Source organism: Clarias gariepinus, chromosome 12 (genome assembly GCF_024256425.1).
Source record: "Clarias gariepinus isolate MV-2021 ecotype Netherlands chromosome 12, CGAR_prim_01v2, whole genome shotgun sequence".
NCBI lineage: Eukaryota > Metazoa > Chordata > Actinopteri > Siluriformes > Clariidae > Clarias > Clarias gariepinus.
This window is the reverse complement of record NC_071111.1, coordinates 10,013,986-10,037,765: the sequence shown is the minus strand read 5'-3', so window position 1 is coordinate 10,037,765 and position 23,780 is coordinate 10,013,986. Positions and strand designations below refer to the sequence as shown.

At 38.8% G+C, this 23,780-nt stretch overlaps 2 protein-coding genes across 3 annotated transcripts; one reads left to right on the top strand and one right to left on the bottom strand.

The window, feature by feature from the left end:
- The first annotated feature begins 4,054 nt into the window (after nucleotides 1-4,054).
- hsp90b1 (heat shock protein 90, beta (grp94), member 1) lies at nucleotides 4,055-10,419 on the top strand. The gene is made up of 18 exons (XM_053508450.1): nucleotides 4,055-4,213; nucleotides 4,725-4,827; nucleotides 5,028-5,169; nucleotides 5,256-5,372; nucleotides 5,583-5,914; nucleotides 6,290-6,401; nucleotides 6,491-6,616; nucleotides 6,738-6,854; nucleotides 6,938-7,075; nucleotides 7,180-7,257; nucleotides 7,351-7,416; nucleotides 7,894-8,163; nucleotides 8,339-8,584; nucleotides 8,741-8,877; nucleotides 9,162-9,240; nucleotides 9,603-9,758; nucleotides 9,876-9,971; nucleotides 10,139-10,419. Exons 1-18 carry the CDS (start codon nucleotides 4,165-4,167, stop codon nucleotides 10,163-10,165), a joined length of 2,391 nt encoding a protein of 796 aa, XP_053364425.1. The 5' UTR covers nucleotides 4,055-4,164; the 3' UTR covers nucleotides 10,166-10,419.
- A 735-nt stretch (nucleotides 10,420-11,154) lies between these two features.
- On the bottom strand, nucleotides 11,155-19,317 carry glt8d2 (glycosyltransferase 8 domain containing 2). 2 transcript variants are annotated; one of them, XM_053508790.1, is made up of 9 exons: nucleotides 18,859-19,317; nucleotides 15,132-15,224; nucleotides 14,865-15,057; nucleotides 14,643-14,760; nucleotides 14,010-14,097; nucleotides 13,797-13,909; nucleotides 13,530-13,696; nucleotides 13,242-13,354; nucleotides 11,155-11,910 (listed from the first exon to the last, which is right to left on the bottom strand). In XM_053508790.1, exons 1-9 carry the CDS (start codon nucleotides 18,875-18,877, stop codon nucleotides 11,738-11,740), a joined length of 1,077 nt encoding a protein of 358 aa, XP_053364765.1. In that variant the 5' UTR covers nucleotides 18,878-19,317; the 3' UTR covers nucleotides 11,155-11,737. The 2 variants fall into 2 exon arrangements, with proteins under 2 accessions (XP_053364765.1, XP_053364764.1); XM_053508789.1 differs by lacking the exon at nucleotides 18,859-19,317 and having other exon boundaries at nucleotides 15,132-15,429.
- Between the last annotated feature and the right edge of the window lie 4,463 nt (nucleotides 19,318-23,780).

The window sequence follows — 23,780 nt, the reverse complement described above, 5'->3', positions numbered from 1 at the left end:
TGTCAATTTTAAAAGGGGTGTATGTGCAAAAATGTATTATTATACAGGGTGCAGTCCTCATTTGACTTCCCATTAGCGGGTTTAAGAAAAGACCTAACAGCTGGTGAGGTCATCTGTACTTTAGCATGTGTGTAACAGTAAAATATAACCACAAGGGGGCGACAAAACGCATGAAAAAAAGCCATAAGAGCAACAACAACTACAAAACTTTTGACCCAACTCTATTAACAATCATTCATTCAATCATTTTTATAAATACATATATCCCATAAGCAAATAATAAATAACTAATGCTGAAAAATATTTTTGAATTATCTCTAACTATCATTGTATACACATTACTGTTGAATACTTTGTTGTGATTGGTCAGAAAGAGCTGATTGATTTTTTTGTTACTGTAGCTCCGGCAGTAGTTCCAGCTGCAAAGTTCATTCGTAATCCTTTGTTGTTTCTATATTAGCAACTCATACACAGAGACTTGGTATGGTGTACACTTTGCACAATAATAATAATAATAATAATAATAATAATAATACATACATACATACCTTTTGGTTGTTATTTAACAAAGATTTATATTATAGTCATTGATATTGTGATCACTTTTTAACCTTTAGAGAAGGACTCCAGTATCAGTGCATTTGAAACTTTGAGACATTGCAGCTGCATCCAGAGAGAGAACAGAGGCTGTTTATAATGATTACAGCATTTGTGATGACAGGAACTAACTTGTAGATCATTGGCAGTGTTTCCTTTTAGAGTGTTAAGCTTGATGTCTTCCGTGTGAAATAGAGCTGAGTGCAAAAATCTGCACCCTTTATAGAAGAAGAAACTTGTTAACCCTTGTTTGTTGAAGTTAATCCACAAAAGCAAATTAGGTGAAAAATGACATCCTTTGTTCTATACTGTATATACCCTTTTCCGTATGTAATTACACTACATAACCATCATGATATCATATCTCCTGTGCATGCATAATTATATTTTTATGCAAACTATGCAAGCTTATCAATTTCCCTTTATCAGCACGTCTTTCTCTGCGCTGTCTGAAATAGAAATCTTTGCTTTGTATATCTGCTTTGCTTCAGTACAGCTTTAGATTGTGCTTTTCACTGCACTGTGAGCAGATCTTCCATGAGAAATCATATAAATTAGACAGCGATTGACAGAAGACTTTTTGAATTTTTATTATTTTGGCAAGGTGTTAGAGTACTGTTTTTCTGCTTCTTTAATCTTGATCAAAATTAATGAGAAGGTCTAAGGAGACCTGACTTCAGGTCTTTCACAAAATATTCGACACTAATGCCTAACATGGCTAACAATGAATAAAAGCCAACCAGTATTAATAAGCATGTTTTTTTTTTTTTCAGATACTGTGTAAATAAATGACTGGGGCTTTGTTGAGATTTCTACTTGTGATCTATCTATTAAGGTATAAACACTTTTCTGAAGCACAACTCCAGTGTCTTAGTTGTGTGTACTGCTTAGCTCACATGCCAGGCCCCAATGGAAAATACGGAGATACGTTATCTAACCATGCAGATTGATATCAATGCAGTCTTAAGTAAAGTAACCTACACTTATCTGCCCTTATTCGTCCTGCTTATTCTTATTTTACAGCCACCATACCTGATTTAACAGGAAACAGTTGTATTATATGGTACTGTGCAAAAGTCTTGGGCCCCCTTATTTCTTCATATTTTGCTTCAAAAAAGCCAGACTTTCATGTATTTTGAATGTAGTCTTGAGGAATAGTTCTCCAGGATTCCTGAAGGATTTTATTGGTTCTGATTTTTGGCAAATTTTTGTTTCTTGGTTTTAGCCCAGTCCCTGTACTTGATTTTTTTTTTTTTTTCATTTGATAAGCCACATAATGAGTTGCTGTATGAATCATTCAAGCATAAAACATCTAACTTAAGGAATGAACCAGTGAGAAAGAGGTGCAGATGGTGACAAATGATCAGGCCAGTGATTAGTATACTGGTGATGTCTAATGCTGTGGTTGGAACAGACGAGAGGGGAAATGAGGTTGCTGCTCAGGTTGTTACATAAACAACCATACAATATGTTTAGGCACTTTGCAGCCTTTGTTCCCATTTATTTTGCTTAATATAATTTAAAATGAATGTGAGGGTGGGGGTAGGCTCAAGTACCATTCATAAATAATTTTAATGAAGTTAATATCCATTTAAAAAATCAAAAGTATTTTTTTAATGCAGTTCACGAAAATCTTGCCCAAAAGCCAACAGAAATGTAATAAATACAATTGACTTGACATGGGTGAGGATATTACGTACCTTCTTAGGAAGACATGATGAAAGTGGAAAGTTCTGTGGAACAGCTAATTTCAAAAGACTGTAGAGAACTTCACCATAGTGCAGAATGTACAGTATATATTGTTACATATATAACATAATATATATGTTATATATAAGTTGTGTTAATGTAATACATTGTGCTGTCTGCATCAGACTCTCCTGGGAACTTCATGCACAACAGTCTCTGAGGTACATCGGGGAAAACAAAAACATCCATGAAGCAGTACCTTTGGTGGAAAAAAAAATCTTAGACTGCACAACACATCAAACCCTGAGGCAGGTAGGCCACTCGTGCTAAATATGAAGCCACAGTGGGTACAGGCTCAGTTAAACCAGATAGTACAAGACTGGAAAAAGGTTTGTTCAGATCCTCTGTGACATGCAAATGGAAGGGTCAGAACCCAACATCAACAGCACAGACCCATGAAGCCGATCAGACCTGCTGTATCAACAGCACAGGTCAGAGGTGGGGATGCTTTGGTCCTGGGAAATCTCTCCAAACCAGTCGAGCCATGATGAGGAAAAAAAATCTCAGTTCATCTGAACATTACTGTGTATCTGTTCCTTACCCCAGTCTTTCCCAGGCCACTTCCACCACTTGTAATGGTGAAATTACAACCAATGTCTAGATTGATGAGTAGTAAGTATCGGTAGATTTTTTTTTTTCTTTTTCAGCTGAGATAGTTTTGTAATCTGTTATTTTATATTTAGTTCGTTTTAGGCTATGCAGAGTGCTCACCATATAAAAACTCCTTGTGTGTTAGTACTATGCAAATGAGGCTGTAGCAGCATTATGGCTTAGTGGTTAGCACTCTGGCCTCTCAAGTCTAGGGTCTGTGTTCGATTCCCACCTCAGGTCTGTGGTGGGACGATTTGAGCACTGTGCTTGGTTGGTTTCCGTCGGGTACTATGGTTTTCTCCCACAGTCCAAAAACATGCAGGTTAGGCTAATTGGCATTCCCAAAATTGGCCTTAATGTGTGAATATGCATGTGAATGTTGACCAGAGGTCCCAACATAGTCATAAAAATAATGGTCACCATTCGCCTTCACGATCCCTAGTTGGACTACAGAGGTTCCTAGATGGCTGGATGTAAATTATAATGTATTACAAAGTATAAGCCTGTCAGAGAAACTGTTATAGTAAACTAATGAACACTTTCTATATATTATAATTCTATTTATATAATTAAAATCTTGACTGAAAACTTTTATGTTTTAATAACATTTTCATCACACCAGTCTTGAGAATTAGACAGTAATGATCCCAGATTCTTCCTGAATCACAGTTTGGTCAGTGATCTAGAACACATATCATTAGATCATAGCAACATCTGGTCATTAAGGTGAACACTAATGTTATTTGACCCGGATGTCGGATTGAACCCTAGAAAAGGTGGATTTAAAAAAAAAAACTAAATCCGCCCACCACTTATTTAGGATCAGTTTTATTAATCCGACACCACCTCTACCAGAAATTAAAACTGCTTCCAGATCAGGGACCAAAGCAGAGCTTCTTAAAAAAAGAGAGAAAAAAGCAGCGTGTTTGACAGACACCCGAGCCAATCCAGAGAGGCCACGATTTGACCACGTGAAGTCGGACATGTAAAGCGGTGATTGGTCGAGCGTGGCTGTAGCTCGCTCAGCGATTGGTGCGGTATTGTGCGTGGGGAGCTCTGATTGGTCGACTTCGCTCGCGCATCGCCTCTAAATCCAGAATATCATAAAGCCGACTTCTGTCTCTTTTTTTTTGCAGCTGCATTTTGGGACTTGACAGGGGAAGTGGTGCGCTTCAGCAGCTTTAAACCTGTCCTGTGCTGGGTTATAACACGTTTCTGCTTCCGAAAATGAAGCGGTTATGGATCTTAGGGCTTTTCTGTGCACTTCTTGTGTTCAGTAAGTAACGTTATGGTTTCTCTGTCAGCCTTGAACGTGAACTTGACCAGGCGTTTATCTTGAGGAAGCTGCAGAATCATGGCTTCGGTTGCATGTGCTTCTAGAAGTTTCCTCAGAATTGCTAGCTAGCTAGCTAGTCATGCTTCGTTTGTTTTATATTTTTCTGAGATTATATATTAATATTAAACCTTTTTACCACCCCACGGCTTGCTTTTGTTAGCCTGCTTAAGTTTCCTCCCGACTAGCTTAAATTAATTTAGCTAGCTAGCTTTTTCCTGCAGAATACTTGAATGGGAAGAGGAGTAAAGTTAATGCTATTTCCCATTAATCCACAATAAAATAATTTTAGTCTATATATGACATGTAATGTGGTATTTTTTTTGTGTGTGTGTAATTAGGGTTTCCTTATTTGATAATGCAAGTTGAAACAGGTTGCAGGTCATATTGTTCACACCTTGTTTTGAGCTTCAGTAATGTTTTTATATTTATTTCATATCTTGATTTCTCACAGCATCTGTTAAGGCAGAAGATGAGGTCGATGTAGATGGTACAGTTGAGGATGACCTGGGTAAGAGCAGAGATGGCTCGAGGACGGACGATGAAGTTGTTCAGAGGTTAGTGTGTTAAATTCTTACAACCCAAAGCTATAAGTTACTCAGATGTTCCACAAAGATGTTGCTTAAAATCTACACATTATATACAAGACTACTTTTTAGACATTTAAATGTCAGGTGACACCAGTATAGACTTCTTGATCGAGCACCATCACCCTAATGAGAGTCTTGGGATTTGTCTTGTGTGCGTTTCTCACCAGGGAGGAAGAAGCCATTCAACTTGACGGACTGAACGCAGCACAGATTAAAGAACTTCGGGAAAAATCTGAAAAGTTTGCTTTCCAGGCAGAAGTGAACAGAATGATGAAACTGATCATCAACTCTCTGTATAAGAACAAAGAGGTGAGGCAAAGATGCATGAAAATAAATGAAAATTTAATGCCGCTTCTTTACATGTAGGTAAACTTAATTTTCCTGTTTTCTTATAGATCTTCCTGAGGGAACTGATCTCTAATGCTTCTGATGCCTTGGATAAGATCCGGTTGCTGTCTCTCACCAATGACGATGCACTTGCTGGGAACGAAGAGCTGACTGTTAAGATTAAGGTGTGTTCCATGGACCATTTCTGGTGTAGGGCTTTCAGTAGTGAAACCTAAGAGAGCTTTTGGTATTATTTTGCATTGCAAAGAGAAACAAATTTTTAGTCAAGACAAGCAGTTAGTAAGAGGCTCCTTTAAAATGAAGCATGGTTTCTGTAGTACAGTCAGGAAACAGCAAGAAATTGACTGTTTCTTTTCTTTTTTTTTTCTCCCCAGTCGGACAAAGAGAAGAACATGTTGCACATCACTGACACTGGCATTGGCATGACCAAAGAGGAACTTGTGAAGAACCTGGGTACCATCGCCAAGTCGGGCACCAGCGAGTTCCTCAACAAAATGACTGATATGCAGGCAGAAGGCCAGTCCACCTCTGAGCTGATTGGTCAGTTCGGAGTCGGGTTCTACTCGGCCTTCCTGGTGGCTGACAAAGTCATCGTCACATCCAAGCACAACAACGACACCCAGCACATCTGGGAGTCTGACTCGAATGAGTTCTCGGTCATCGAGGACCCACGAGGCAACACTCTGGGCAGAGGAACCACCATAACGTATGTAAAAAGATCTCCTGCTGTAGTCATACAGACATACTCGTGCTCATCTCAGAACTTTTATTCATAATCTTCTAGTACTGAACATCCTTCACACACATTTGGTACTGTTTTAATTTGTAGTATAAAATTATGAAAGAGTACCATGTTATAAACCCAATAACTGATAACGCCCAGACAAGCATGGCTTTCATTTTGATTCAGGGTTTCCTTATCATTTCAAAGTTTTTCCTGACCACTTACCAGTTTTTTGAAACTGCTTTGTCACACTGTTTGCTATTAAAAGCTCTATCACTCTATATTGTCATGACCGTCACTTAAGTGTAATGCTAACACTGTTCTTGCATTTTTTTTTTTTTTTTTTTTTTTTTTTAGCCTGGTCATGAAGGAAGAAGCTTCTGACTACCTTGAGCTGGAGACCATTAAGAACCTTGTGAGGAAGTACTCTCAGTTCATCAACTTCCCCATTTATGTGTGGAGCAGCAAGGTCAGTTATCGTAGCATATGAAGCCAAAACAAATGTATGTGTATGTATAATCCATGATTTGTGAGCTCATGGTTAGAGTTTTTGTTCAGACTGAAACAGTGGAAGAGCCAATTGAGGAGGATGAAGCCGAGAAAGAGGCAGAGAAGGAGACATCTGAAGATGAGGCTGAGGTAGAGGAAGAGGAGGAAGATAAAGACAAACCCAAAACCAAGAAGGTAAATACAAGGGGCTGCATCCCTAATCTATTATAGCACCTGAATATTAACAAGCCAAACAGGTTTAAATAGGATGTCTTGTGGATCCGATGTGTATATATCTTTTATCCTTTGTGTTTAGGTGGAGAAAACTGTGTGGGATTGGGAGCTGATGAATGACATCAAGCCCATCTGGCAGAGGCCTGCTAAAGAGGTAGAAGATGACGAATACAAGGCTTTCTACAAGACTTTCTCAAGGGTAAGTCTCCGACCTGTCAAAAAACTGTTAAATTTGATAATCTTTTCTAGCATTTTATTTAAAAAGAAAATCTCATCATGCAGGACAATGAAGAGCCTCTGAGTCACATCCACTTCACAGCTGAGGGAGAGGTAACCTTCAAGTCCATCCTGTTTGTACCTGCAGCAGCGCCCAGAGGTCTTTTTGATGAGTACGGCTCTAAGAAGAATGACTTCATCAAGGTAAGATGATGCAAACAAAATAATAGTAAATTGATATATCAATTAGGGAAGATTTAAAAGACAAACTTCTATGCGTCATATCTCATTGACTTTCTCCCTCGCAGCTGTTTGTACGCAGAGTCTTCATCACAGACGACTTCCATGATATGATGCCCAAATATTTGAACTTCATCAAGGGTGTGGTGAGTGCTGTAACTTGGCCTTATAGAACATTATTTATATTACACAGTATATAGTAAACTTGTCCCTTAACGAGGAGTTTAATCTCCTTTCAGGTGGACTCTGATGATCTTCCTCTGAATGTCTCCAGAGAGACCTTGCAACAGCACAAGCTGCTGAAGGTGAGAACTGGGGACCAACACACATGGTCACGTTGCTGTATTTGCATTCAGCAAGTGGAAGCTCATTTGTGGTTATTTCCTTTACCTTCACATGTTTATTTGAAAGTGGCTTCGTTTTTAAAAGGCATTACAAGATTTCACTGACTGGTTGTCAAGTCTAAACATATGTTTTTAGGTGCAAGCAAGGGAAAAAACAATAAATTGGTGGTTTAATATGAGGAAGTTAAAGAGAGATTTTATTTGTAGCAAACTTCACAAGAGCTATAACCTGTACAGTGGTCCAAAGGCTGTCTAGTCACACATGTTCCTTTTGAGTTTAAACTTGGGCACCATGAGCCAAAGCTGATCAGCACTCGTGCACGAATTAATATTTTATTAGTTAATATTATTAGAAGGTAGTAAGTGAAAGTATTTGTGCTAATTGGTTACTTGGTCCTCTTAGAACAGTGTTAAAGAAGGAATGTTTCTTCTTTCCAGGTCATTCGCAAAAAGCTGGTCCGCAAGACTTTGGATATGATCAAGAAAATTGCTGAGGAGCAGTACAACGATAAGTTTTGGAAGGAGTTTGGTACCAACATCAAGCTGGGTGTGATTGAGGATCACTCAAACAGAACCAGGCTGGCTAAGCTGCTGCGCTTCCAGACCTCTCACAGTGAATCAGGGCTTTCCAGTCTGGAGCAATATGTCGAGAGGATGAAGGAGAAGCAAGACAAGATCTACTTTATGGCAGGCACCAGCAGGCAGGAGGTAAGCACATAGATGGTGCTGTTTCAAATAAAGTTTGGAGGTAGTCTCCTGCAGAAATTCCCAGTGTCTCTCAATAATCATACAAATTTTGATACTGCATTGCTTCTATTTTTGGATAATTGTGCATGCATTAATAATTATTTTATATATAATTCATTGTAATTTTTTAATTAAGGCCGAGTCTTCTCCATTTGTGGAGAAGCTGCTGAAGAAGGGATATGAGGTTGTCTACCTGACCGAGCCAGTGGACGAGTATTGCATCCAGGCACTGCCCGAGTTTGATGGCAAGCGCTTCCAGAACGTGGCCAAAGAAGGAGTCAAATTTGATGAGAGTGAGAAAAGCAAGGAGAAAAGGGAAGCCCTGGAGAAGGAGTTTGAGCCTCTCACAACATGGATGAAGGACAAGTCCCTGAAGGATAAGGTACTGTCTTTGAACATATGTACTGTAGCTCTCTGTAAACAGAAGTAATATGTAAATTCTTAATAAATGCGAAGGCAAAAACTTTTTTAAATTTGTTTTTATTAGGTTTTTATTAGGTTTTATATCAATCTTAACTCTGGTGTTTTGCTCCTGCAGATTGAGAAAGCAGTGTTGTCCCAAAGACTGACTAGCTCTCCCTGTGCTCTGGTGGCCAGTCAGTATGGTTGGTCTGGAAACATGGAGAGGATCATGAAGGCTCAGGCCTATCAGACAGGAAAAGACATTTCCACAAAGTACGTATAAAGAAGGGTCCTGGTGAAAAGAGCTTTTAAATGATTAATCAAAAATACACCAGTGTGTTGAATTCTCAGTTCTGGTTTTCAACCAGCATTGGCCAGTCAAAGGTTAAAACACTGGTTATAATAGAGACCTTTCTTTTTAGAAAATGCAGTGGTATTGGAGAAGTAAATTTTTTTTAGCATAAGTAGTTGTTGGTGTTAAAATTAACTCTGCTTCCTGTTAACAAGTATTTTATGATTGATCCGACAGTTAACTAAAATAATGTTTGTTGTTTCAGCTATTATGCAAGTCAGAAGAAGACACTAGAAATCAACCCAAAACACCCCCTCATTAAAGAGATGCTGAAGAGAGTCCAAGTAAGTGTGACAAAATGTTACATCAAATCTCTTACAAATTTGTGTATTGTCGGAAGTTATTATATATAAAGGCAACTGACATGGATACCTGAATATAGAAAATCCATTTAAATACCAGAGGGTCAAAAAAAATTTCTTTCCCCTTCTTTCCCCACACAACAACTGGTTTGGTCACTGCTACTTCCCTTACAGCTTTAAATTTTTACCATATTAAAATTTGTATATGTATAGTGAAATATCTGGATATTATAATTTAAAAAATAAAAATCGGCCTGGCCGAAGTACACAACTTCATGAGGGCATTTTTCAAGTGAGCTATAGAACAATGACATGAGATTCTGATTTGTGCTTTGTGGTTACAGACTAATGAAGATGACCAGACAGCATCTGATCTGGCAGTGGTGTTGTTCGAGACTGCCACTCTGCGCTCAGGCTACCAGCTGACAGACACCAAGGCCTATGGAGACAGGATAGAGCGCATGCTCAGGCTAAGCATGAATGTTGACCTTGATGAACAGGTGAGCACAACACACATCAGCATGTATTATTTAGTTTATCAGACCAGGACAATAGTAATAGTAGTACATGGAGTCTGTCCACCTTTTTAATATTGCATATTATTTCTGTTTGCTTAGGTTGAGGAGGAGCCAGAAGAGGAGCCTGAAGAACCAGCAGAGGAAGAGGAGGCTGAGGAAGAAGAGGAGGTGACAGCAGATGATGCAGAAGACACGGTGAGGGTTTTTTCAAATATGGATGGATGGATAATTTTTTTTTTTTTTTTTTCCCCTCCATGGTTAAGAACCCCACAGATTGAAATTTTCATGCATAGCTTTGGATTCTCAAAATGAAAGAATTGCATTTTTGTAAACCTGATGTCATCTGTGTATTTGTATTTCAGAAAACTACAGAGAAGGAGGAGCTGTAAGAGATCGTCAACAGGAAAAGGGAGTTTGGGTGTTGATGGCAGAAATGATAAATCCCAAGTGGCTGCTTCGTCTCTGTCAGGGAACATTTTGGGGGTGGGTTTGGGGTTCTGGTTGGGTGTTTTTTAAGGAGCTGCGTTTTGTGTTTGAATTTTTTTTACATTCCTCATGACTGTAAATTTGTTAATATTTAACTGACCTGGTTATGGAGTGTTGAATTCCTGTCACGTGAACCATTAAATGTTTCCAAAAAGAGTCTCTCTTGTCTTTTTGTATTTATTGCAATTATTTAATTTGGCTTTTTCCCCCTTCTTTCACAGTAATGTTGAACAATCTACAACAAAAGAAAAATACTGAAACTTGAAATCATACTAGTTCATTTATTGGGGCAATATTGGCATAATGCAGTAACAGCAGATCTTGAAATCCCTCCTATTCCAATCTGTTTCTGCTCCAGCACAGCAATGTGGCCAGAGGTGAAGTGTAAACATTGACATGCCCACATGCTTGTATAAGTTAACAGAAAGAAACTACTTTTAGTTTACATGTACTGTGTGCAGCTTTGCTAGGAATAAACTTCAATCATGAAGATTAGCCTCTCAACCAAGAGTTTCTATTACATTTTGTTAGGGGTGATGCATGGGGGTGTGGACATGCCTTTTGAAACCTTGTGATTTGTATTTATTTATTTACATTTAAAAAAAAAATGCTACAGACTTTAGAACGTAGCTGTCATTATTTTACAATGTAGAAGGAAAGGAAAGTCAGGGAAGAGCAATTACAATTAGAAGGTGTGTCCAAACATTTGACTGGTAGTGTACAGTGACTCTACCTGGACTGTCTTGGCATGGTGTGATTTTTGGTGCCCTCTGCTGTGTGTTGAGTGAACAGCAATTAGATAAGCTTTCTCTTGCATTAAAAAAGTGGTTCTCTCTTGGAGGACCACTGCTCTATACAGTTTAGTGCTTTCTCAGCAACTCTTGCTGCGTTTGTGCACATTTGAACTGGGAATTATTTAATTTTCACACTCCATGGAGCAGTTGCTGCCATAAAAGTATGTATTTTTATTAATAATAAGCTAATATTTAGTCTGTGCATTTACTTTCAGAACAGCAAACTGTACAGTCAGTGATGTAGACTGTTAGCCAACTAATAAGTTAATGTTGATTGTTTTAAAGTATTATAGTTATGTATTATACTTATAGTTTCTGCTGTGAGAGCCTTTGCTGGTATCACATGCTTATCTACCTGACACATGACTCTCAAAGCAGGAATTTCAAATGGATAGAGATAAATTTTTCTCCCCTAGTAACATGTTAAGAGACCGAACGTACTGTAACAACTGAATCCTGGCTGAATGAAACATAGTCTTATCCATCGCAAGGCTCTTTTTAAAGCAATGTTTAAAAATCTGTCAATCATAATTCACACATGTAGCACAGTGTATCCGAGTAACAAAACACACATTCAAATTTTACAGTATTGTTTTCATCAGTGTATAATCTATTATAAAAACAGGTGTTTGTGTTTGTCTTCACTTGTAGATTTCATCAGTAGAAGTGTCTATTTTTTTTTTATGTCTCAGGCCGCACCAGTACAAATTTTCCAGAAGGGTCAGGAATAAACCATTTCTCCCAGAGGTCAGTGTGAACACAGGGATAGTCCCAGGGTTTGAAGCGACCGTTCCAGTGAAGCAGTTGCGCCTCTTGGAGGACAGACTGGGGATAATAAGCATTAGGACTCCAACCTGAGGGAGATAATGAGAAATAAAGGAGTTTTATGATGCCTTGCATATTTTTTGTTTTCTTTTATTTCACAGCACTCTTGAATTCACAAATCTGATTGGTCTGAAGGTGTTGATTAAATGTCTGTAACAGCAGCTCTGATGATCGTGGCAAATTATACATCAGAGACCTTATTAATAATTATTTTCCTATAACATAAGTTAAAAAATATATATTATACTGATTATCCTGTGTAGGGTTGCTGGAGGCCTGAAGTCTGGCCCATAAACTTTAGAACTAAAATGACATCTGGACTCCACTGGTACTCCACTATATTAAATTTGCAATTAAACACTCAAGATGTGAAAAAAGTCAAGACTTTCAGCTATAAACTCAGAAGGTTCGGCAAAAGTGTGGCATTAACCGTTCAGGAATGACATCCATTTACATACAAACACCCCGTTTTGGGGGCTCATAAATGATGGAACAAAAGGCTGACAAGCAGCTGCATGGCCAGGAGTTACCTGGTCCCTCCTGGTTCTGAGTTCCGAGTGTTTCGTTTGCATTTGGTACAGTAGCTGATCACTCGAACTCTCAACATGAGGTAACTATGCAAGTTGAGGTGGCTGAAAAAAACAATCATAGAGACAGAAACAACCTTGTGGCCAATTCACTTCGGAACGTTACTAAAGACAAGACTAACCCAATACTAAAGACAAGACTGGAGGCAGAAAGACCGAAGGCCTGGAAAAGCTCCTTGCAGAGGAAAGTCAACATTCGTCCACGTTCTTGGGTTCCAGACTTTAAGCAGTCAGTGACTCAGTCAGAGCAAAGGATTTTCATGCATGTATTAAAAACAGTACTTATGTCTGTATTAATGTTAGTCTGTTCCATTATTTATAATTTGTGTGTGTGTGTGTGTGTGTGTGTGTATACTGTATGTGTGAATTCTTTTTTGTGAAACCCCTTGAATTACCGTTAAAAGTCTTGAGTGTTTTTTTTTAAATGTGGTGGGTAAAAAGTGGGCAAATGCCAAAAATCTCTCTGTTGTAAAATTCATGAGCCTGACTATAGGGCACAAGGTGAGGGACACCCTGGATAAGGTGCCAATCCATTGCAGGGCACAAACACACACAGACATACACTATGGGCAGTTTGGGAATGCCAATTAACCTATACTTCATGTCTTTGTACTGTGAGAAGAAACTGGTGTTACTGGAGAAAGCCCACCAAGTACGGGGGAGAACATGCAAACTCCACAGACACTGAGCCAGAGGAGAGATTAGAACCCTCAACCCTAATGGTGTGAAGTGACGGTGTATTAAACCGTATCAAAACTGGAGAGATGAATTACCCATGTGTCTGACGTGCCACTTAGGGTCGATCGTCGTGTATTTGTTGTGGAACACGATGAGCATAGGAGGAGTGGCTACACCACCTGCCATGGCACTGCTGTACAGGTTTTCCCTGTAAACCCAAAGAAAAAAAAATTATGTTAATCATTCAGAGAAGCTGAAAAATTTTGCAGCATAGACGATGTGTACAGGAGTTAAATGGATGTTCGTTATGACTATCGTGACTCCTGAGATGGTTGCCTTCATGTTAAAAACTCTAACCCTAACCCCTAACATCCAGGGCTTACTTGAAGTTCTCGCTCATCCATTTCTCCAGTTGCACAGTGATCTTCTGCTTCCTCCACTCATCAATATCAGCCACAAACACTCCGGGGTTAAAGGAGCAGTCGTTGGGGTTAATCCCCAGGTCTCGGACGGCCTGTTTCCGATAGTCCAGGAAACCCATGTAGGATGTCTGGTGGGCACAAAAAGAACCAAAATGCTTTCATATTTTAAACAACGTAAATGTATCAGCTTGCATCGGAATATAACGATCTGGTCAAAAAGCCGCGTACTTGCATGCCCACGCTGCGCACCATCTCATGTGTAGCAGGCAGGTCACAGTCTGACGCAAACGCCGCCGCATGTCCTGACTGCAGCCTGATGCTGTACAGATTCTGGATATCTCCTGTGGGATTCAAATGCGCTGTCTTCTTACAAAGTAATAGTTTCCTCCTTTCTTTCTGCCATTTAAATGCTAATTAATATCCGAAAGGGTCATACTGTACCTTGAACAATGATATCGTCGTCCAGGTAAACAATCTTCTTATGATTGCTGATAGCAAGCAAAGGTAAGTAGAACCTTACAAAGTTCAGCTGGAACACACACAAACACAAGACAGAAACACATCATTTTATCGATGTATAGACCTCCACTTGTCTAGTTTTAGCTTTTCCTCCAAAGTGCTAGAGAAATGAATCCACATCATTTAACATAAATTAAATATCAAATCTAAGTTGAAGCGAAATTGTGTGTAATGACCTGACACGAATGTCACTAGTGAATCTACGGTCTAGCCCATACACACACACACCTCAAAGACCTGTATATTCTAGTGCACACTGTACTTCTTTATACATCTTCATTTAATCATACATCTGTATGTATGTATAATTGTTTTACAGCCCTGACCTCGCCCCAAGCCATTTCGACATGTTTGGGTCATCAAAGGTGTTCCTGGGAGGCCAGGGTGTCAGACGTGAACCAGGCAGTGCAAAACAAGGCTCTGAGATACTGAGAAAACTTTAACTCTCATAACTCTGTTCTCTTATTCTGCACAATCAAAAGTCTCGGTTTGACTTGAACACCCTGGTACACTGTGGAATACACTCTTTATTCTCTTTTATAACCCTGTGCTTACAGGATGAAGAAGATCTGGTCTGGAGGAATCTGGTTTCACTTTGCCCTTCAGCACCATGGGATTGAACTCCAGAATCTTGTAGTTGATCTGTTTCAGCTTGGTTTTCTTGATGTACTGCCTGTTTAAGACCAGAAATGAAAAACCAACAGGGAAAGCTCACGCATACAGTACAATGAGAAACTATATGTGTGTGCATGTACAGTATGTTAAAGCATGACGAACCTTGTCAGCTTAATAGCATCTCTCAGGGTCACTATATAGAAGATGACACTGGACTTCGTGTTGCTATACACACTGTTGATGGTCGCCATGGCAGCTCCGAGACGCTCTTCTGCTGCACAGATCACAACGGGAATGCCCGACTCTGACTCATCGTCCACCGTTCGGTTTGGGGCCTCCTTGTTCCTCGGCCGTTCTGAAGTAGGAGGACTAATTTAAACAACACAGCCTTACTTCCTGCTTAATCCTCTGAGCTTGCATGTGCAGTACCTGAGTGGTTTTCTGGCTGATATGCTTTAAACATTTTGCTGTACAGCAGAGCCAGCGCCATCAGGAGGAGTAACATGGAGAGCACTCGGTTAACTGGAACACACACAGGGAACATCTGTTTACAGCTGTCATATCAGGAAGTCTTAAAAGGAGCTAAAATTAAATTCAATTGGATAAGAATGAAAAAAAAACATGATGTGTGTTTTATTAATTAAGCTTTAATGAAAAAAATACAAATGAGCAGCTGGTTGGTGTGGTAAAGAGGAACACATGATATCAGGATGTGCTGTTGCTTTTGTAAAATAATCAACATCAGAGAGGTGAAAGTAGCTCTGTTTTGCATCAGGCCCCATCAGTGCATCATCCCATCATTGATTATCTTCCTATCGCAGCTCACCCTGCCACAATCAGACGGTGTTATAAAGCGCAAACACTAGAGGTCACTGAAAAACAACTGATCCAGCAGCATCCAACTGATCCAACTGATCCAGAGTCCAACCTGTGTGCTCACTTCCATGACTTCTTGAGTGTGTTAAAAAACCTTCCCCAGATTATTGAAATTTTTTTTTAATACCTTTATAGTTGCAAGAAGTGATGATCGGGCCCAAGCACCAAAACTCCACCATTTTTGTGTACATTTTTGTACACAAAAAACTTAAAACATACTTATTTTTGCATAACGCATATTTATTTGATATTAAAAAGGTGAAGAGAGAAATCTTAACTTTTAAGTTAAGTTAAAAAAGAAAACTCATCTTCCATAATTATTGGCACCCCTGGCTATAGAACATTGTGATTTCCCTTGGCTTAAACAACAGCTCTGAATTCTCTGAGATTATCTCGGGATAAAATGAGATCATCCCACTGTATAAAACAATCATTCCTTTGTTATTACGTACATGGATTCCCATGGTTTGTTCAATCCTTTTGATCGGTCAGGGTTAGATGTGAATACTGAGCAAAGGACTTCACGTCATGGGGAAGCAGAGCGTTTTTCTTTGTTTCTCTCAAAAACGAGGCTCGGGACAGGAGCCACGAGCTTTCTGTAACAAAATGAAGTCTTTCTAATATTATTACTTTTTTAAAACAGTCTATTATAATTATGTTTGAAATCCAGTTAATAAAATTATATTTAAGAAGAGCCTACTCTGATTATGAGAGCAGGGCCTTCAGGTTCTGCATTAGAAACAGTAAAATAGAAACATCTGGAAGTCAGTTGCAAACTGCTCTTTTAACGACATTTACATTCCATTGAAGATGCTTTTTTTAATTTACATACAGAAACTTACTTTAAATTTGGCATACAATCCCAGGACACAATTAAGCAAGCTGGCACTATAGGTTTTAGGCTTAAGTGCAGAACATCACCTGCAGAGGAAGCGCTGGACACAACTGACTAAACACATGGTCTCAGTCTCCGGCACTGTCAGGTCACTTTCTCTCCAAGTGCTGAAAGTGCAGTTCTAAACATTATTCCATAAAACAAACACTTTGCTGTGATTGCTAGTTTAAAGGGAGGGTTTGAACCAGCATACACATGGGACTTGATGGTTACCTCACTCGCAGTGAAACTGCCAAGACTCTTACACACACACACACTCGTGTAACATAATGTCAGCTCTTATGTCAGTATATGACGTCGGGGCACAGAACGTTCCTTGAAACAATTTCTTCTTTTTAGTTACGTCCTCATACTCTACATGATGAATCATTTCTGACATTTTTTTATCTTTAGCTGGAATTGCTTCAGAGTCTGAACCTTAAACCAATGGAATTTGATAAGCTTCAACTTTTCCGGTATTTACCTACCAACAATTTTTTGAAGCACAGCACTGTGAAGAAAAAGGTGGAGTGAAAAATGTGAAGTTTCCATGAGAGGAGCATTATGTAACATTTAGGGAGGACATCTTTAGCAACATTTGGAGGTAGATGTCTAAGAATGTCCATCATGGGGAATTCTTTAAGACAGAGGAACTAGTATTCTTTAAGTCAAACAAAAAGGACAGTGAAGGGAACATCTGTTCAGAACATCTGTAATGTAAGTGATCCATTGTCCATCCATTCATCAGCTACTATACAACAGCTTAACATGTGGAGGGACCTGGAGTCTGTCCCGGGGAACTTGAAGAACTTGGAGGTGGGGTTCTGTACACTCTCGACTCATCAAAGGGGGGACACGAACTCACACACCCAATTATACACAAGGGTCTATTTAGAAATATCAAGCAGTCTACACTAGAGATAGGGTGGCGATTTAATCTGCATTTCAGTTCTGTTAGTATCATGATTTTATAATAATCCTGATTCTTTTTTTTCAGCTGTTTATACAACTCTAAACAAACTTCCTACCACAAGGGATACCATGCTGCCTGTTAATGTCGAGGGTAACTCAGTGGTTAAGGTATTGGACTATTGATTGGAAGGTCCCGGGTTCATGTCCCAGCACCACTAAGCTGCCACTGTTGGGCCCTTGATCAAGGCCCAACTTACTTTAAAGTTACTCCCAACTGCTCAGGTGTATAATGCGATGAAATGCAGGTCGCTCTGTGTGATAAGTGCGCCCGCTAACCGGTGTAAATGTGAGAATAGTTTAAGGTGCACCAGCTGTAGGATTATAGAGAAACCGCAAGATTTTATTACATCAAAATTAAAAACTTACATATGTACCGTATGACTTTCTAACTCCATGGTTGTTCCTGATTTTTTTTCTCTACACTGTACAACAATGCTGAAGGTGTCCAAAATACGCAATAATCTCCTTTGAACAGTTGATATCGAGATGTATATGCTACTCGCGATCTGTGAAGCCTGAAATAAATGAACTTTTGCACGATATTCAAATTTTTCGAGTTTCACCTGTATATATAAAAATTCACTATTCTGTAAGGTACATGTTACAAATAATACAATTTTCCTAAATCCTTTATAACGGCTCTAATCCGAGGTGATGTTTGTAAATTGGTGAGGCTGGTAACTCTACTATTCTGCAGCAGAGGTCCGTTTAGGTCTTGCTTTCCTGGGAAGGTCTTCATGAGAGCCAGTTTCATCATGGTGCTTGATGGGTTTTGCAAATACTCTTGACACAATGCTGTTCTAGCAAGAACTATTGCAGAACGGCTGCCCCCTTTGTCTTGTTGTTACGTAATTACCTAATGCCATATGCGTTATTTCATAGTTTTGAAATCCCCAGTATTGTTGTAGAATGTAGAAAACAAATCACTAAACACAAACTAAGAAATTTAAACGTGATCCCCATCTCTAAACGGCACTGCATTTCTTAGGACTGTTCGGGGGAAACCAGAGAACCCGGAGGAAACCCATTAAGCACAGGGAGAATATGCAAACTCCACAAAACACAAACCAGAGAAAAGATGCAAATCTTTAACCCTGGATGTACAGGGCAATAGTGGAAAAACACAAAGCCATTTTTGTTATTTTAAATGGAACAACGAGGGAATAAAAAGTGATAGGTTGTGGTATAGGAGGAATGAAAGACATTAGGTCATGCTGTTATAGGAAAAATACTCCACCCCGGGGTGGTAACAGTACTGTAAGTTTGCTTTGCAGTGGGCTGCATCAAGCCAACACATGATTCTCCCATGATGGTTGTAGCGTATTAAGTATTTAACACTTAGCATGTAAATCTACAGTTTCAGAACAAATCCAGATCATTACTGTACATACTATACATGTGATGGGAATGCTGGTAGTAAAAGCCGGTACTTACTTTTCTTCAGCATAGCCATACTTTCCTCTTACACATCTGCACAGAGAGAACAAAAAACATCAAAAACAAAAAAGCACAAAGCTTTTCCTAAACCCAATCGAACTCAGTGAGCACACAGTAATTTATTGTTCTAAACTGCACGTGATGTTAGTGGAGATGAATAAAAGCTCCGCCAGAGACATACGCAGGGTCCATCTTAAGCAGACCCTGAAGGATAGTCCCCCGAGTCCCTGCACACATGTGGAACTGGTTTAAATGGGTCTCATGCTTCTTCCTTCCTGACAGCATTTTTTAGTGCAAATGTATCTTTGGTTTACAAATAGCCATTCCAGCTCCACTCCCACTCTCGCTCGCGCTCCATCTCTCTGGGCAGGCGGCTTATCAGCGCCATGATGTCTCTGAGCTGGAGGAACAGATGACTCTTTTTCGAAATTTTCCAAACAAAAGCTGGCGAAGACAAATTAAAGTTAACGATGAAAAAAAAAAAAGGCTGGACTTAAATGAAACGTTGTATAATACATGACTGCCACAGCTTATCTTTTGCAAAAGGACAGGGTTGAAGCTTTTTTTTTAGACTTTAAATGCCAGATAAATCCAAAAACTCAACATTCATCCACATTCTTTGTGTGTCAACAAGTTTAAGAGTAAACTCTTTTCTCATTTTTTACCTTCAACAGTCGATGGATACAAATTTTAATGTTTCTGTTGTATAGTGTTAGACTGAAAGCAGGACAATAATTTCAACATACAATAAAAAATTCTTCCTTTATATATAGAGTTCATCTCTACAGTAAATATTAGGATTATAAATGGGGTGTTCAAGTCAAACCTAGACATTTGATTGTGCAGAATAACAGAACGCAGTTATGAGAATAAAAACTCCCTTATTTCTCAATATATTTAGACCGCCTGCTTCACGGCCTCCCAGGAACTCCTTTAATGGTACCGTACTGTGCTTGAAGTCTTCTGTAAACTCTCAATTGGTTTTACGGCTGCATTCACAAGATATTAAATCACAAGTCCTGGGTTAACTTCAATGACATTGACTTTTAAAATTCATTAATACTGGCTTAGATCACCAGATGAATAAATCATCTGTTTGTTCATTTATTATCAGTAGCCGTTGATCCCAGTCTGGGTCACGGGAACATCAGGCAGGAGGCAGGAACAAACCATGGGGTATACATCAGTACACACAAAGCCAGTTATGAGCACCATGCACATACTCATTCACAGATTTATTCACACTGAGGGTCAGTTTAGCATTGCCAAACCACTTACTATTATGTTTTTTAGTGGAGGAAATACATGGGGAGAAAATGGAAATTTCCAAACTGTGAAAAAAGCCAAGCTCAGGATTGAACCCAGAAACCCTGAAGCTGTGAGACAGAAGCCTTGGTACCAACACAACCCTTAAAATATGTGTCTTTTAGGCTAATTCTTATTAGTTAAAATAATTTAATTGATAAGGCAACAGTTATAATAACCCTTAGGAGTCAACAGCATCGCTGATGATGTCAAACAATTTTTTTCCTCTTTGCAAGTGTTTTTGTAAATCTGTGAGGTTTGTTTATTCTCCATTTTTACTGTCTTTCTGCAAAAATCTTTTTACACAAATTTAAGAAGAGCTGTGGTTCAGGTCTTATTGCAGGGTTATTAAGGCAGTTATAGCTTGACTGTGTCTAGACTTCTATAAGAGTATCATCTTTTATAAAAAACAAACAGACAAATACAGTACAATAGAATATTCCAAATCTCCTCCACACTCCGGAGAAAACTTAATTCGACATATTTTACTAAAGATTAATGCAAAGCCACTCTAGTTTGTTGCATTTTCCCCTTTTTAAATCCAGAGGCCTGTGTGATTATATGTAGTCGTCCTTAAGGGCGCACTCGATAATAAAAGAGGAACATGTACACTTCAAGCACATAGACCACAGGTGAAATTCAAAACCACCCACCCACTTAACCACCATGTCACTGCAAAAAAAAGTTCTACTTGGAAATCTCCCTGGAAAGGAAAATCTGTTCTAGGCCTGGCATAGTGAAAAGATTATGGTTTTGTTTTTTTGTTTGCTCTTTTTCCCCTTACCGTGCTGAAAATTCCTGTTTATTCTGACTGCTCCCAGTAGCCTAAACACAGACAGATCTGGTCAAACCAGCAGAACATCGTTGCCAACTGGTTTGCTTGTAGAAAATTTATTTTTATAGCGCATTTAACATGCCCTTATTGTCTAAACGAACAGATGATGAACAGAAATATAGTAACTCTGGTTATACTGTCAAATTTTAATCCATATATAGAGTATGAATTAAATTAAATAGGCTTCATGTTAACAAATATTTTCAACAAATTTAATGAAAGATTTATTCATCAAAATTCCAACAACATATTCAAATGGGTATATATTCTATAATCAATTTCACAAATTCATCTCTAATGATTAAGAGTAAGCGGTGGTAATGGCAAAGTAAAAATTCCCTGAGAATACATGAAGGAAGGAAGTCACATCAAGAGGACAGAAAAGAACACCCATTCTCATCTAGGTGACACTGGATAGGTATTTAGGGACAGGCATTAAAAATCACATAGGTATTCAGGGACAGGCATTAAAATGGTTTAGATCATACCTCCATTTTGTAGACCTAAATGGAGAACTGTCTGGTGTAATGCCAGTGAAATATGGGGTCCCACAAGGGTCAGTTTTAGGACCTCTGCTGTTCTCAATATACAATGCTTCCCCTGGGAAACATCATTAGAAGGCATGGGATTAGTTTCCATTGTTATGCTGATGATACCCAATTATATATCTCAACAAAACCAGACGAAATAGCTAAATTGTCTAGATTAACCGAGTGTGTCCAGGACATAAAAGATTGGATGACCAATAACTTCCTTTTACTAAACTCAGACAAGACAGAGATATTACTCATCGGCCCAAAAACCAGCACACAACAGCTTTCACAATTCAGCCTGCGTTTAGAAGGATGTACTGTTACTACTAGCTCAACAGTAAAAGACCTGGGCGTAATATTAGACAGTAACTTGTCCTTTGAAAATCATATTTCCAATATCACAAAAACAGCCTTCTTCCATCTTAGAAATATCGCCAAACTTAGGAGTATCCTATCCGTATCTGATGCAGAAAAGCTAGTTCATGCATTCATGACCTCCAGACTGGACTATTGTAATGCATTACTAGGTGGTTGTCCTGCATCCTCAATAAACAAACTTCAGTTAGTCCAAAATACAGCCGCCAGGGTTCTCACTAGATCCAGAAAATATGATCATATAACACCTATATTATCATCCCTGCACTGGCTACCTGTTCAGTTTAGAATTAATTACAAAATAGTACTACTTACATACAAGGCTTTAAATGGTTTAGCTCCCATATACCTAACCAGTCTTCTGAAACGCTATAATCCGCCACGCTCCTTAAGATCACAAAACTCTAAACTTCTGGTAGTTCCCAGAATTTCAAAATCTACAAAAGCGGGTAGGGCTTTTTCATATTTAGCTCCAAAACTTTGGAATAGCCTTCCAGACAGTGTTCGGGGCACAGACACAGTTTCCCAGTTTAAAAGTAGACTCAAGACGCATCTCTTTAATCTGGCATACGCATAACTCATCCCATAACTTCATACTTCAGTACATCTATTCTGAATGGCAACTACCCATCCCGAGGCATCTGGAGATTGTACCAGCTTCAGTAGATAAAGGCCAACCCTGCGAGTATCCTGAGGCATCCAGAGAAGGACCAGCTCCAGCTGAATTCTGCCTTATTATGGTTGGAGCTACACATCCTGCTCCGGTGCTCCCAGTGAGCCAGACCCCATCTGCCCTCTGCACCTACTGACTCATCCCTATGCTGAACTGGACTTCATGTTAATTTAAAGAATTTCTGTTATATTGTACTTTCAGCTGCATAACACACATGGTGTTATATCATCTCAATCTGTTATCACCCAAATGAGGATGGGTTCCCTGTTGAGTCTGGTTCCTCTCAAGGTTTCTTCCTATTGCCATCTCAGGGAGTTTTTCCTTGCCACTGTCGCCGTCACCCTTGGCTTGCTCATCAGAGAAATTTCATTTATTCATCTCGTTATTATCTAGACACATTTTTCTCACACATACACAATTTATTATTATTATTATTAATATTTTATTATTTTATTTTTATTATTATTATTATTATTATTATTTATTTATTTTAGAATTTTTTTCATCTTTGTGAAGCTGCTTTAAAACAATGACCATTGTTAAAAGCGCTATATAAATAAAATTGAACTGAAAATTGAATTGAATTGGATAGTGCAATTATAAATAACTTTTCTCCTATAACTGTATTAAAGTTGGTTACCCATTGTTGTTTTAATTACTTTCAAATAGTTAATAATCTTTCAAATAGTTTCTCAAAGTTATTAACTGGTCTATGATGGAGACTGCTACATTATAAACAAGGTATGTTTAAGGTGATACCAAGGGTATGCAGTTAGAAAATGTAAAAAAACATTGATTGCCAATTAGCTTATTAAATAAAGATGCTGCAAAATAATATGGATGGTCTGCATGTTTGACTAGCTGGTCTGTTTTTGGGCCTGGATGTGGATCTGTCAGTAAGGTACTGATCTACTGTATCAATTAAATTATACTATATGGACAAAAGTATTTGGCCAAACCTGCAATGGCCTTCTATTCAAATACATAATCTTCAATATGGAATTGGTTCCCCTTTTGCAGCTATAACAGCTTCCACTCTTCTTGGAAGGCTGTCCATAAGATTATGGACTGTTTCTGTTGGAATTCATGTCCACTCATTCTGTAGAGCATTTCTGAGGTCAGACACTGATGTTGGACGAGAAGGTCTGGTACACAATCTCTGTTCCAGTTCATCCCAAAGATGCTCGATGGGGTTGAG

Coding starts and splice junctions, on each gene's coding strand:
- hsp90b1 (XM_053508450.1), top strand. CDS start 4,165: ATGAAGCGGTTATGGATCTTAGGGCTTTTCTGTGCACTTCTTGTGTTC. Junction 7,076..7,179: donor AGAAGAATGACTTCATCAAG/GTAAGATGATGC, acceptor TCTCCCTCGCAG/CTGTTTGTACGCAGAGTCTT. Junction 7,417..7,893: donor AACAGCACAAGCTGCTGAAG/GTGAGAACTGGG, acceptor TCTTCTTTCCAG/GTCATTCGCAAAAAGCTGGT.
- glt8d2 (XM_053508789.1), bottom strand. CDS start 15,246: ATGTTCCCTGTGTGTGTTCCAGTTAACCGAGTGCTCTCCATGTTACTC. Junction 13,910..14,009: donor CGACGATATCATTGTTCAAG/GTACAGTATGAC, acceptor TGAATCCCACAG/GAGATATCCAGAATCTGTAC. Junction 11,911..13,241: donor GTGGCACGTCAGACACATGG/GTAATTCATCTC, acceptor TATCTCCCTCAG/GTTGGAGTCCTAATGCTTAT.